This window comes from Oreochromis aureus, linkage group 14 (genome assembly GCF_013358895.1).
Source record: "Oreochromis aureus strain Israel breed Guangdong linkage group 14, ZZ_aureus, whole genome shotgun sequence".
NCBI classification, from domain to species: domain Eukaryota; kingdom Metazoa; phylum Chordata; class Actinopteri; order Cichliformes; family Cichlidae; genus Oreochromis; species Oreochromis aureus.
In genome coordinates, this window is record NC_052955.1 from 6,837,020 (window position 1) to 6,852,399 (window position 15,380).

The following is a 15,380-nucleotide window of genomic DNA, read 5'->3' on the forward strand; positions in this document are numbered from 1 at the left end:
CAGGTAGGGCATTAACAGGGAAAGGGGGGCACAAAGAAATACTTTTCATTCTTATTCTCATTTAAAATATCTAGCTTTTAATAAATAATTATCTGAGTCTTACAACAAACAATTGATAGGTTGATATATACCATCAAGACAGTGTACATCACTGTCACAACAGTGTTTGTTTTCATTCAAAGGCTTTATGATTTTTCCTATAATGGCGGGCCGGTCTCTAGTCAAAATGCCCGGGTCGATTTTTTTGTCCCAGTTCAGCCCTGGATGCAGCTCATCTGCAGTCTGATGTTACCTACATCTTCCTATTCAGAAGGCAGAATTTCTGAGTTCTGAGTACAATCAAAAGCACCACGACTGCAGATTTTGTGTTGGATGTCAAAAGCGCACATGACGCTGTGACGTAGGCTAGAATCATGGCCGGCAGTCAACAATGGTCCAGGCGTGGGATTTCTCTCATGGAAGTATGCACATTATTTTTTCCTTTCTATTGGTAGGTGGCACAGTGCACTTGTGGCAAGTAAGCAAGCTAGAAGACTGGCAGTCTGGCTGGGTATCCAGTTACGGAAGCAACACATTAACAAGAGAAGTCTGAGTAAAACCAAAGTTACTTTCCCTAGTAACTAGTTACTTTTAAAGTAACGAGTAACTTGAAGTAACTGAGTTACTTTTGATGGAAGTAACTAGTAATGTAACTAAATTACTAATTTAAAGTAACTTACCCAACACTGCTAACTATTCACTTTAGCTAAAGTTATTAAGTTAGCTAAAGAGTTGGGATGCTGTGTAAGACATAAATAAAGCTAAAATACAAAGGTTTGGACACTGTTTTGCATGTTTCCCTACTTTAGGGGTCTCTGCAAGCATACAGGGCTCTGACAGGGTACAAGATGACAACTTTGGAATTCTACTAGAAACAGTCGATCATATTTGTTTGTCAAAGCTAAATCCAGGGCAAACTAGGCTAAATTAGCGTTTTTAGCTAACAGCTACAATAAGCATAAAAATTACTGTACGGCTATCAATTGTTAACATGACGCTTCTTCTTATACATGTAATACATTTATTACCAACCTGAGAGTTTATCTGCTGGTCATTCGACATGACAAATGACTTCTGAAGTCTTAATTCAGCTCAAGACGCTGTAGATTCCCGTCAGTAACACTTTGGGTCCGCTAGTAAATGGTGGTTCTATTAATCTGCGCGCGTTTACTCTTGAACCGAACCGGATGTAAGTTCCAAAAACTGAATTTTGGAACTGAAATTGAATTGTAGAACTGAAACTGAATGGTGAGAGTGAAACTGAAATTATTCGAGAGCTGAATTTTTAAAGGATAAAATGCAGTTTCAAAGCAAATGAATTCATTTTCAATATATAAAATTCAATTTCAATTTAGTGATGATCATTTTCAAACCATAAATTCAATTTCAAATTAGACTAATTCAAATTCAGCATTTTTCACAAAGATTCAATCTTTATTCAAGTTACAATTCAGATTCAATCTGAGCAATTCAAATTCAGTTTCTGATGGCACAGATTTCTGCCCATAGGACTGCTGTTTTGTTTGGTGCTATACAAATAAAATTTAATTGAATGATCTTTCATTTGAGGGTGGCACAGTGGTTAACACTGTTCCCTCACAGCAAGAATGTCCTGAGTTTGACTCCATCTGGTCAGGGCCTTTCTGTTTGCATGTTCTCCCCGTGTTTGTGTGGGTTCGCTCTGGTTACTCCAGCTTCCTCCCACAGTCCAAAGACATGCAATTAGTGGGGTTAGGTTAATTTGTTATTCTATATTGCCCAAAGGTGTAAATGTGAGTGCAAATGTTTGTTACTCTGGTGACCTCTCCAGGGAGCACCCTGCCTCTCACCCTATGGCAGCTGCGATAGGCTCCTTAAGCTCATATTATTTAAAACGTACAGAGTTTAGCATTCAGCCTTCTTGAATATACTGAAGGCTGCTAGGTTGCATTTCTTTTTTCTTATTTCAGACATACACTGAAGAAATTGGAAGTGAAGACAGGGGTTGTCTTTTCAATTTAAAATAAGGAAGACTCTCAGATCATTCATCCTTTTCTCCTCCACAGTGTTAGAGACATTGTAATAAAACTTGGATTTTTTGTTTTTTCTTAAGAGCTTGAAAAGAAGGCGACAGGACCTCTTCAGTAAAACGTCTTAAAAAAACTAAAACTAAAAAAAAAGTAGTCTATTCACATTCTTTTCCTAGCTCCTAGAGGCACTATAACCTGGGTGACTGAGAATTAAACAGGTTATGCTGCCACCACCTTTGTTAAACCGGTCTAGTGTTCAGAGGACAAGAATTTATGACCAACATTTATTTAAAACACAAAATCTTTATTTGAAATCAAGTGTATTAATTTATTTTTTAAACTTTAATAATAATAATAATGAAAAAATGAACCTTGACTTTACTAAGCAATCTACAATTTACAGGTCAGGTGAACAGCTCGCCCTTACTCTGCCTCAGCCCAACAAAACTCTTCTGGCTGTCTCTTCTCCCCCTCCTCAGCTTTTCTTCGTGAGCGCTTCTTTGTCCTCCCCACACAGGTAGCAACAATCCCAACAACCCGCAGCTCAAAGTGTAGCTTTGTGGACTACACTCCTGCCATCACCATTCACCACACAGTGTGATTGGTGTCTTCAAGCACGATTAAACTTCATCCCAAATATACAGAACAATTAAATTTGAAAAACAAACAAACGTCAAGGAAGGTGGTTAGGAAGCACTTTAGCTGAGTAGAAGGCAGGCATTTCAGATTTCAATTTGAGTTATTTATTTACAGTGAACTTAATATGAATGTAATGTTAACAAAACTTCCCCCAAAATCAATTCAATTAACAAAAACTCAACATAACATGGCTCTGGTAACACAGCTCACCTCTCCTCTCTCTTGATTCATGTAGAGACTGGCTTTAAATAGGGCCATCAATTTCTGACAATTGATCCAACAGTACCACACCACTCAACTGAGGGATGTAAAACTCTACACAAATGAAGAAAAACACAGAAACCTGCCACTTCGTCTAATATGACATTTACACAACTGGAAATGGCAATATTAACAAAAGAAAAACATTCAACAAATTCCTTTAAACCTTAACACAACGTGGCAAAAAAAGGAAGCATCTCTATTCAGGAAAAAGAAACCCTCCACCCTTGGTTTGACCCGCTGATGTCATGTGACATCATCAGGATTAAATAAATGAGGAAATGCCAGTAAACTGGACTCAGAGGAAAACACCTGAGCACCTCATAAAACTGAAGACACAAACAATTTAAGTATGAACAAATGACTTAATCTGCCAAAAATAATAAAATATAAAGAAACATAACTTGAGCGTTTGTCTTAATTTGCAGAATGTTTGATTTGCCGGCAACCGAACGCTTACACAAACAAACCCGGGATAGTGAGTGAAGCAATGTTACTTGACAAATAGCAAATCATAGCAAATACATAGAAACAGAATAATGTGTACAATGTGCAAAATAAAGTAAACACATATGGGACAAATGGAGAGCTTTACAACTGCTCCTCCACTTTGTCACAATCCCCAAAATACAGAACAATTAAATTTGAAAAAAAAAACAAAAAAACATTAGCCTACACTTTAGCTGAGTAGAAGAGTGTATTTAAATATAATTTATTTTTTATTTATTTTGATTTGACATGCGCGAGCACTGTGAGGGTCATGTCTTTTTACTTTTCCAGTGCTTTCAACACCATCAGGCCGACCCCCCTGGGTGATAAGTTAACAGCGATGCAGGTGGATGCTTCTCTGGTGTCCTGGATTGTTGATTACATGACAGGACGACCACAATATGTACGTCTCCCACAGTGTGTCTGACAAGGTGATCAGCAACACAGGGGCACCACAAGGGACTGTCCTCTCCCCCTTCCTCTTCACCCTATACACCACAGACTTCAGCCACTGCACAGAGACCTGCCATCTTCAGAAGTTTTCTGATGACTCTGCGGTGGTTGGATGTATCAGCAGGGATGATGAGACAGAGTACCGGGCTGTGGTCGACTCCTTTGTCACGTGGTGTGAGCAGAATAATCTGCAGCTCAACGTGGCAAAAGCCAAGGAATTGATCGTGGACTTCAGGAAGACCAGGAAACACTTGACCCCTGTTTCAATCCAGGGGGTCAATGTTGACATTGTGGAGGACTATAAATACCTTGGTTACACACTGACAATAAACTGGACTGGGCTAAAAACACCACAGCACTTTACAGAAAGGGCCAGAGTCGTCTCTATTTTTGAGGCGACTGAGGTCCTTCAACATCTGACAGAAAATGCTCAGGATTTTCTATGAGTCTGTTGTGGCCAGTGCAATCCTCTATGCTGTTGCATGCTGGGGGAGCAGGCTGAGGGTCGCAGATGCCAACAGACTCGATAAACTGATTCGTAAGGCCAGTAATGTTGTGGGGATGGAGCTGGACTCCCTCAAGGTGGTGTTGGAGAGGCGGATGTTGTCCAAGACAAAGACAATGTTGGATAACACCTCCCACCCACTCCATGACATGCTGGTCAGTCACAGGAGCACGTTCAGTGAGAGACTGAGATTACAGAAAAGCACCACTGAACGCACCAACGACGGAAATCATTCCTGCCTGTGGCCATCTCCTGTACAACTCATCCACTTAACACACTGTTTAGTGCAACAACTACACCCTTCTTGCACATGTTCTTTTTCAGCTATTTATTAATAAGTGACTTTTATGTATATATATGCCTGTATATATTGTGGTATTCTTAGTTAGTGTATTCTGTCTCTGTTAATGTTTGTTTATAATGGAGCACTGTAACGAAAAATAATTTCCCCTAGGGATCAATAAAGTATTCTGATTCTGACTTGGCGCTATATAAATAAAATTGACTTATTTCTCAAAGTGAGCACCAGAGGATGGCTTTAGTTGTTTCTAATGCGGACGTTTATCTGAAAGCATTAACTGAGGCTAAAACATTTTAAGTGGTGCCAAAGTGAATTACTAGATTTGCAAAGCACATTTATTATTCCGTAGCTACAGTTACCAGTTTTCTGGGTCCGATATCGCAAAGGCTTCAGTTTGACTTTGTGCAGACACCTGGCCCGTTTAAACTGCATGGGTATTACTAGGTCTTATAAAGTTCCCTCATCTCACTTCCCACCGTCCGTAACACTGGATGCAGATGAGCCGTCCTAGCTCCCCCAAGCGGCGAAGATATGAGTTTCAGGAGATGATGAAACAGTTTTCATAACCCCAGTAGGCTCATGATTGTAATAAAAATATTTGTATGAGACTGAACATATATAAATGTGTACATTAAAATACATGTATATGTGATCTTAATAATAACAATGTTAGAGTGTATTAAAAACACTATATATATTATATATGTTATTTTTATTGCCGCAAAATATGTATTTGAAAGAAGAACATACATGAAATAATTAATTTGGTCTTGCACGGCTATTTGCGTGCAGCTGTAGCCTGCTGATACACCTGGGAACACCTTTGTTCTCTGGTGTTTAATTAGAAGCCAAAAAACAAATAACGGAGAAACGTCTCGAGAGGCTGGGGCAAGGACGCAACAAATCAAAATCAGGGGGACTTCCTCTTTTTATTCTTACTTTCCCGATAGGGTTTGCACCTACTTTACACCTGAGCGGAAGATAAAACATTTTAAAAAGTCAAACCGATCGCAAATGAGTTGCATCTAAAGTGCAGAAATTAATAATAACCCGATTACTGTAAAGCAAGAGGAAAAATCAAAAGTGTCCTCGGGTACCGCAAACTAATCCGGAGCGCAAAACCTTATTTCGCTTTCCAACAGAAAGCGAGAAATGCCACTTCACACAGGTGCAGCTTTCCCAAAGGTGGAAACCACGCCCACGACGCGCTATTGAGACAGGTTTATTCAAACGTTTGACAGGAAACATCACAAATTATTTAAGACCAATTGTTCACTGACAAAATCATCAGGATACATAAGCACAGTGTTCAGATCAGTAAAGCTCTTTTTTTTCATTAATGTATTGCATCTCTGCAGGCGTTAAAAACTTTATTTTTTCAGCCTGGTTACTTAAGACAGGAAAACACAAATCAAAGATTAAGAAGGAAAAAAACAAAACACACACACACTCTTACACAGATGGAAAACAGCTGTTTTACATTTCTCATGTATTCCAAACCATGCAAATGTTCACAGAGGTGAAGGGCATCTATCACCTTCTTTTATAGAATAAAAGCACTTTTAATGGAAGTGATGACAACAATTAGCAAATTAATTACTTGTGCTTATAAAAGCATGTTTTATAAATCTTCATCAAATCAAGTCCAAATCCTGAGAAATTTGCATCATAAGGCAGAGGGGTTATATATTCAATGGAAAAACCTCAGACACTCTTGGCCTCTGCAGCTGAGATCAAGCACTGTTTAATTAGAGGCGCCCTCCTTTGACAAAACAGTACACATATGCATTCAAAATCACCAAAGCAAATTTGAGTGCCTTTATCAATATTGGCATTTTGGTTAGTTTATTCTAAAGCACATTTTAGAAATATATATATGTAGTTGCTTGAAGTGTTAGTGACTTTGCGTCCTCTCATCTGTTCTCATTGAAATGAAGATAAAAACAAAAACCTTTATTTTACAATTGTGCTGGTATGAGTTTTTGGTATTGCAGCCCAATTATGAATAACTTGAACTATTACTGGGCCAATACCTGATTCATAATAATATACAATTTACATACTGTGTGAAGCCTGCACTCAGAAAGGTAGTGTTCATACCTAAAAGGACCATCATTTTTGGAGCACTGTATTGAGCGGATAGAATTTGAGAGAATACTGCAGGAAAGAAATGGTATCTGTGAATACAAGGGGTAATGGTCAAACAATTAACAATGCTGCTAAATGGAAGTGAGAGGCTCAAGGCAAAAAAGAAGGATGCAAGTCATTTTTTTTAGGGCTTAAAGAATAGCAGGAGAGGCAAGTCAGCGAAGGTCGCTCTCTTCATCCTGTATGGTTTTCTTGATACGGAGAAGCATGGTGGTGAGCCACTGGTCCAACCGAGAAATGGTGTCAAATTCCTTCACCTAAGAAAGTAAGTATTAACACTTTTAATCCAGTTGCTATTAAACAATGCTAAAATTAAGGTATTTTTTAAACTCCATAAATGTACCTGTTGAGGCTTCAACACTTTGGATTAAGAAAGCGATCTTAATCTTTCAGATACAGACATCTGAAAAGTTTTCACAGCGTTTCACTTGTTCCACAATTCATCTAGTTTCAGCCTTACTGCAAATGGATTCAATTCAATTTTCACCTCCAATTCTATACATAACAGCCCATAATAACAAAGGGGGGGAGGGAGCTAAGTAGAGCTACCACTCCTCAGAAAAGAACAAAACCGCCCATCTGGAGTTTGTCAAAATGCACTGAAGGATTCTCAGATCACAAGAAATTAAGCAAAGAATGTGAATACTTATGAACATGTTCTATTTTTGTTTTGCTTTTATTTTTAATGCATTTAAAAGAATTTCAAGGAAACTTTTTCGCCACTTTGTCATTTTGGGAGATTGTGTGTAGAATTTTGAGGTAAAAATTAATTTAATACATTTTGAAAAAAATAAAAAGGCTAAAAAAGGCAAGCTCTGTAAATATATTTCAGATGTCTGTACAAGAAAGAAGAAACTGACACAGCAACTAATTTACTGTCAGAGGACTGTTCTAATAACACTTGATTCGATCACTATGTAGTAGAGCAGGGCGATATGACCAAAAATATTTATCATGATATACATTTGAAAATTTGCGATAACGATACAACTGACGATATAATTGACACTAGACAAAATACTTTACAACTCCACAACTTTATTAGTGCATAAAAAAAAAAAAAGCAGCCCAATGTATTTTCACTTAAACAAGCAGCTGTTTTTTATGTGCATTAAAGTTATATAAAAATTTAACAGTGCAAATGCAAATTCCTTGCTGACAGTTTAACCAAAAGGCATTTCCAGTGGAAATTGGCATTGACATATCCTCAGCATAACCATGTATAATATCCACAAAACAATACGGTAATATTATGTTGAAGCACAGTACGTATCACTCTGCAAGGCGCCTGCCTACAATAGCCGTAATGCTCCGACAATCCATCAAGCGGTGCGGCTTCGTAGCTTAGCAAAGTCGTACTAAAACATTTGACAGATTTTCGAGCGCCATGTACCACATAAAATCATTTCGAGGTCAGTAAACACAACCAGAATTCATACATAAGGCAAACGGGATTATAAGGGGCACTGTCGATTTTCAGAAAAATCAAAGGATTGATTTTAAGTGTGCTGTATTTTCCAAAAAACTGGGCCCCCGACGGCCCGCTAGCATGCTCTACCAAAAATAGTGCTTTGTTGTGTATCTGACGGACGAAAGCTAAACCAGTTCCACACCACTGAAGTTGCAGCATTTTTACAAACCAATTCTGGTTCATCCGTTTCATTCAACGATCCGCTTTCGCCCTTCTCATTCTCTGTCGCCGCCATGCTTTTCCGCCATGTGCGTATGCCCAACATTATACCGGTATTACCGTGAACGGTATGATATGGCCCAGCCCTAATATGTAGTGATATTGTAAGGTACTGATGCGAATCGATATTTCAGTCATGGGACCCATACAGAAAAATCTGACCTACTATTCTCATTTCCATCGCTATAATATTACTGCTGGACTCCAGTAGATTTTTGCAATCCAATTTCAACAGTTTGGATCACAAAATCATGAACAGAAAAGACTACACAATCTGTTGCCCACCATCTCAAGGTGGCATGTCTTTCAACCTGGAAACGGAAGCTACAGATTGCAAAGTCTTTCACTGAACTGGTGTCAGGTTAGAATTACAAAAAAAACAAAAAAAAAGACAGAAGTAAATTCTACATTTTTGTTACTTCCTCTATTCTGCTAAAAAAGCAACTGTTTACTCACTGCATCAGTATAGGCATCCACATTCTGCTCTTCCCAGGCATCTAGAAGTTTCTAAGTTAGGAAAAAGGAAAAAAAACAAAAAACAAACAAACAGAAAAACAAACAAAAAAAAAAGAATCAACCCACTTAAAAACACTTTTCAAGCACAGACAGGGCTTACTTATTCAACCCAGATAACTAAAAACAAGATTTAACTTAATTTAACCAAACCAAATAGGTTTCAATTCAATTTCAAGGTTATAGTCCAGTTATGTCTTCAATATTAGCATGTATATTAAACCCAGGTCAATCACATGTGATTAACACGAGTTTAATGGAGAGAAAGAGAACGGGAAAACAAAAAACAAACACAATAGTGGAAATAGGTGGAAAACAGTCTCTTATGTTAAACGGTACTCCAAGTCTTCAGGATTACTGAATGTGTCTTGATGAGCGATTTAGTTCCAAAATTACATCAAAGCCTACCTTCAACAGCTTGCACTCTCTCGAGTCTGAAAAGGCGGGAAACATTTCTTCATACTTCTGCACAGCAAGCTGGGAAAAGGCAGGGTGATTATTAAAATTAAAGGCTTGTATTGCAGTGTCTGCATATTATCAGCAGATAAGAGTTGTATGTGATGGCTTACTTTTGCATTAAGATGGTCTACGCAAAAGTGACAAAGCGCAGCTTTGAAAAAGTGATCCTTGGCACTGTATTTCAGGAGCGTACTGTCCATCGCATGGGTTCCAACCTAAAAATAAATGAATAAATCAAAAAGCACAATTTATGTTTACTTTCCAACTAAAGCTCCCGGAGGGATAAAACGTTGAAATAAAAGCTGCTGGGTGGCATTAACTCACCTGTTCGTAGATCTCAATAGCTTTTTGGTACTGCTCCAGCTGAGCTGCGTAGGTTGCTACTTTCAGAAGGCACTTGTTTGCTGAACTTTAAAAGGAAAAATCCAGCAATATGTCAGTCCACACACATTAACTGAATAGAGGGTCCTAAATTGAAAAGTAACGCTACAGCTGTAAAACAAGACATAATATTAATGTATCAGAAATTTTTGATGGCACCTCATGTGCTCATTTGCAGGTCCATACTTTAATTCTTGGACTCCATTAGAATAGCTTTACAAGATTCACAGTTCATTCTTAATTATCTTATACTGGGCACTAGTGCATTTTTTAATCGTCTACAATGAGCAATTTTAGGCCAACTTCTTTTTGGTGGATTGCCACTCCTGAACGGAAAGTTTGACGAACAGGTGGATGGATGCAGCTGTGTGTCAAATATGACCAGATTAAAAATTTTTGCTCTTGCTGATGTCACGCAGAGCCAAATATTGGAAAAAAACTAAGGTCTGAAACAGAGTATTTAGACCAGTCTGATACATGAGCTACTTGCTATATGAAAGTAATAGGGAATGTTAGTACAGATGTAAATGAGCAGCCAGCATAGTGTTTTTACACATTTACATTTACATTCTTTACTTCCCTAAAGGCAAAAGATAACCGTGCTTATTTAAAACAGTTACCTGGTGGATTCTTCACCTCTGTAGTAATCTGCTGCCTGTTCATAATGAGCAATGGCCTGGAAAAGAAATTACACAAACGTATACATGAACTGTAAACAGAGCTCACTATACTGTTGTTTGACAATTAATAAAAAGTAAACGTAATAAGGATTTAAATAAAAGGCAAGAACAAACAGTTTTTAACCCAACCTTGTCAACGTCCACAAGCTCTGTTTCATATATTTCAGCAATGCTGATATGGTGTTTGGCTGCAATGGTGAAACGTCCCTAAATATGATTTTTTTTTTTTTTTTTAAAGTAAGAAAAAACAAGAGAAAAAGAGAGAGAGAGAGAGAGATATTAGCTACCCTTCATTTTTTGCATCTGATTTCCTTAAAGATGCTCTTTAGAAATGAAACTGAAAAGAAACTCACCATATCCGTGTAAATCTCAATAGCTCGATTTAGGCAGTTAATTGCCTCTGTTGACAAATATATTCAAACAATTATTTTCAGAAAAAATTTACTCCAATTACTCAGTGAACTAATGTTAGCAACAAAAAAATTACTACATAATAAAATACAACAAAATTCAACAAATTAGAAGCTAAAGGTTCAAGGTGTGAGTAAATATAGAAGGATCCCACTGTAAAATGAATTTTTTTAATATGGACTCTTCTCCAGTCTATTTGTTCACATTCCCAATTAATAACTATATTGTACAGGTTCATTACAAGACCGAGATACTTTAGTTTGTGGCCTTTACCAGGATCATTCAGGATGCCCTTAGTGGTCTTTGTTTAGCACCACAGAAAACATTTAGGTTTTTTTCTTTTTTTTCAGATCCTTATCCATCACCCAATACTATCAGGAAGTTGTCTGATTCTGCCCAAATTCATTCTACCCAATGACAACAACCCCACACAGGAACAAGATGGGCTATGAAATGTGTACTATGATGCAGGACCGCAACGATTCATCGGGTAATTCGAATAATTTGATTGTTAAAAAAATTTAAAAAATCCTTAACACAAATTCAACAATTTCAATGCCTCATTTAATGTACAGCTCTATTCATCACCATGTAAACCCGAACAGAAGTGTTTCACCCACATTTGCAACTAAAAAAAGACCTGCAATACAAATGTATTTAGGGGCAGAGTGAATATGAAATTTAACACTAAACCTACGCAGTCCCCAGTTTTATGATGAAAAGACTGATAACACAACAGCAGCACTGATGCTAGCACAGTTTAACATGGAGCCTGAGTCCGTTCACACACTGCAAAAAAGAGGCAGCATCATTACAGAGATGATGAGCTCTCAGGTGGAGTCAAAGAAAATGTGTTTCTAGTATTCTAGTAAGCGCTGTTCCAGTAATCGACATTAAAACCTTTACTGGAAAATGTCTGGAAAGAGTCCTTCATCAAAGCACCTGATTAACAAACTGTGACATGAAGAAAAGCAAACTTTGTAGCTGCTCCATCCACTGCCGTTTGTTTTACATGGTGAAAAATCTACAGTAACAGGGAGAGTCTAAACTGGGGAATGGGGTGTACTAGACCATATTTATTTCATGGCTTTTGTAACATTTTTCAGACTGAAAGTGAAATAATATACAATACTGTGTTAATGAAACTGCATTAATAGTTAAAAATAAAAAACTTTTTTTCATTAAACTCTTAGCCACTGCCCTGTGGGTTGTTAGATAGGACACTGAATTATTATTATTAATATTAATTAATGTCTGCACTTTCATAACGCCCTGTTTTCAGCAGTACAAAAATTGGCATCAAAGCACAAGGAAAACTTTAGAATGCTGATATTTAAGTCTCATTTAAAGGCTTACAGACAAACTCACTGCACTACTCACGACTATGAAGTATCGTACGTCAAGTTTTTAATGCCACGTGGTGGCACTCTTTTAATATCTCTAAATCATAGCAGCTAAAATGAAATAATGAGATTAATTTTTTTTAAAAACAAAAAAAATAAAATAAAATTTACTCAAATTCTTTTCCGCTTTTCTTTTATTGATGCAGAACTTATGTGTAGCTGTCATGTGATAAATAAACAGCAGATAGATGGGTGCTCATTAAATAGTTAAATCAAATTAGGATTTATCAAAATTATCATTCTCCTGACATGATTACTCTCTTATCTGCAGCCAATCCTGCAGGTTTGTCAGGGGAAGCAGCTTAAACTCGATGAGTAATATCATAATAATCAAATGACTCATCAGACACCTCAGTTTATGGAAGGACAAGTGGAGCAGAAGGAAAGAAACCTCAACAGTACTTAAGTACTCAAAGAGTACCTCAAACATGCTCTCACTAATCAGGAATTTCACTGTTTATAGCATTTGTATGAAGTTAAAGATTTAATAAAATAAATAAAAGATTTAATAACATTTTTAAACCATTTTCACTTTCATTATCTAAAGCTTTTATATGAAAAGGTGTAAAACTTACAAGTGTACTTCATCTATATTATATACCCCAAAGTGATGTGTATAGTTTACCTTGTGGATCTGCTTTTTTGAAGGCATTTCCAGCATCTATGAAGTTGGTTGCTGCATCGTGTTTGCTTTGCATCTGCAGGTGAAGGTGAGCAGCTTGGGAGAATGCATTTCCTGCAGCTATTAAGAAGATAAATTGTTGCATTTTAAAATCACTGAAGCACATTGGAAAAAAAAAAAAAGAGGCATTCAATACATTTGTTGTGTTGAAATGTGACAATCATCTTACCACACCAATTCTTGGCCATTTTGTACATGTTGGCTGCCCTCACCAACATGTCACAGGCTTCTTCCAGCTTTGAGGAGCCACTGTGTGACAAAACATGTTGTTTTTTTTCTTAATAAGACATCCATCCATTGCAGATTATCACGGGATGATATAAACACTTCACTCGGTAAAATCCCTTTGGAAAGATGTATAATCAGCTGATTTTTTTTTTCTTTTTAGTATACTTACATGCAAAATTTTAGCACCATATTATGAATATTTTAAAAGCAATGGGCCAAAACTTTATTCCTTTTATTATTATTTTTTTTCCATTATTTTTTTCCTCATTACTTCACATGTACAGAAGCCCGCCTTCTGAAATTTTCAGGGCTAACAAACATATTTAAGTCCGTTTCAAAACAGCGACCAAATCAATTTTGAAACCCACTCTCACACCCAAGTCTCACAATCTAAAGCCAAAATCTAATTTTTGCTCATAACGATTATGGGATGTTATAATTTAAATAGTACAATTGCCTCAACTGAATGCCTATAACATAGAGGAAGAGGAACAAGGATTGGCATGCGAAATATTTGATCTACTTTTTTTTTTTTTTTTTTATAAACAAGTCACTGGTCGAAACAAGTTATAGCGGTCCTTTTCCCAGCCGGCACTCACTGATTTTTCATTGAGTGACGCCAAAAGACCATGTTTGCCTTCAGTGTGCAATCCTTTAAACTTTCTTTAAGTTACTATTTTATAGTGAGGAAAGGTTTGTAAAACCGTTTATTAGTAGAAATATAAAAGTGTTGACTCTGCTTGTGATTTCAGTCCCATTACCCACACACAACTATCTTGACAATTACATTTTCAAGTTTCGCCACAAACCCCTCGCGGATTTTACAGCCTCATACATAACACATAGCCTTTAACCTTGCACGTGAGCTCCTGCTACAATAAAAGAAAAAAATCCAACCTGAAAAATTAACCTGCATTTAGGTTGTTATATGCAAAGCCCGTTGTACAGGTTAGTGAGAGCTAGTCTTACATGCACTTTCGCTACATCACAAGTACGTTTTCTTCTTTTGCTGTAAACAAATGTGAATGACACGTGATTTGGACTGAGTGGCCTTCCGAAAATTGCCCAACAGACGGCGCTATAGGGGAGGCGCTGCCTTTACAATTAAGTGGAATTATCTTAAAATGTTAAACAATTCAGCTTTGGGTTCAACTGAATCTATTTCTAGCATGAAAGCTGCCTTAAAGCGGAGTCTAAAATGAGCATGTACCGACTATTTCCAGCCATCTTTCACACTAAACGCTTTCCAGTTATACGACGAGCCGAGAAAAGATAGCTATGCTAAACGACAGCCTTGAAAATAACCGCATAATAGTAACTACAACTTATAAAGGCAATCAACAGTTATTTAAAATCGTTTTGTCCTGGCTTTTAACCCTTGTGGTCAGCTCCCAACCTTCCGCATAGCTGTCTCCTTTAGCCAAACGTTAACGTTAGCTAGCTGACAGACTCACCCAAACAACGCTCCAAAAAACGACTGAGACGATTTCATTTTCTTTTCAGCCTCGGCCATCAAAGCATTTGCTTCCTTTTCTTTTCCGCTGTTATCCATTTTCAGGCAATCGGTCTGTTTCTGAGATAGAACGAATAAATGTAAAAGTCAACAAACTCGCTAACCACTGCTAGTGGCTGCAGGCTAACCTTGTCACATCACCAGCCGCAAAGTAACCATCACCTCTGTCACGTGACACAGGAGCACCGACGCACTACTGTTGCTGCTGGTGCATTCAAGTACTCTTTTGCTATCCAGTATATTAGTCATATCTGGTAACCGTTAAAAGTTTTTTTTTTTTAAAGTTACATTTAAATCTTCGTATGGTTTTAGTGTAGTTATTGACTTTGTTTCAGTAAACTGAGCTTTCCTTTTTCCAACTTTGCCAATAAGTCATTCTAATTTTTTTCTAACTTTGAATATCTGTTTATTGTCTGGTATGTCCGATGGGACTCTTGGTATGAAAATCTACCGATAGAACTGGAATATCTGTTTATTGTCTGGTATGAGCTGGTATGAAAATCTAGAACTGGATTATTCCATAGTCTATCCAGCTAACCAGCTAACAACTACATCTAGTGTTTCTAATCATCATTA

The 15,380-nt window shown here is 37.3% G+C and overlaps 1 protein-coding gene across 1 annotated transcript; it reads right to left on the bottom strand.

The window, feature by feature from the left end:
- Window positions 1–5,902: 5,902 nt before the first annotated feature.
- napab (N-ethylmaleimide-sensitive factor attachment protein, alpha b) lies at window positions 5,903–14,981 on the bottom strand. The gene is made up of 11 exons (XM_031760407.2): window positions 14,746–14,981; window positions 13,233–13,312; window positions 13,007–13,123; window positions 10,921–10,967; window positions 10,697–10,774; window positions 10,508–10,563; window positions 9,831–9,915; window positions 9,617–9,721; window positions 9,456–9,524; window positions 8,991–9,041; window positions 5,903–7,101 (listed from the first exon to the last, which is right to left on the bottom strand). The coding sequence occupies exons 1-11, from the start codon at window positions 14,841–14,843 to the stop codon at window positions 7,000–7,002; spliced, it is 888 nt and encodes a 295-aa protein (XP_031616267.2). The 5' UTR covers window positions 14,844–14,981; the 3' UTR covers window positions 5,903–6,999.
- Between the last annotated feature and the right edge of the window lie 399 nt (window positions 14,982–15,380).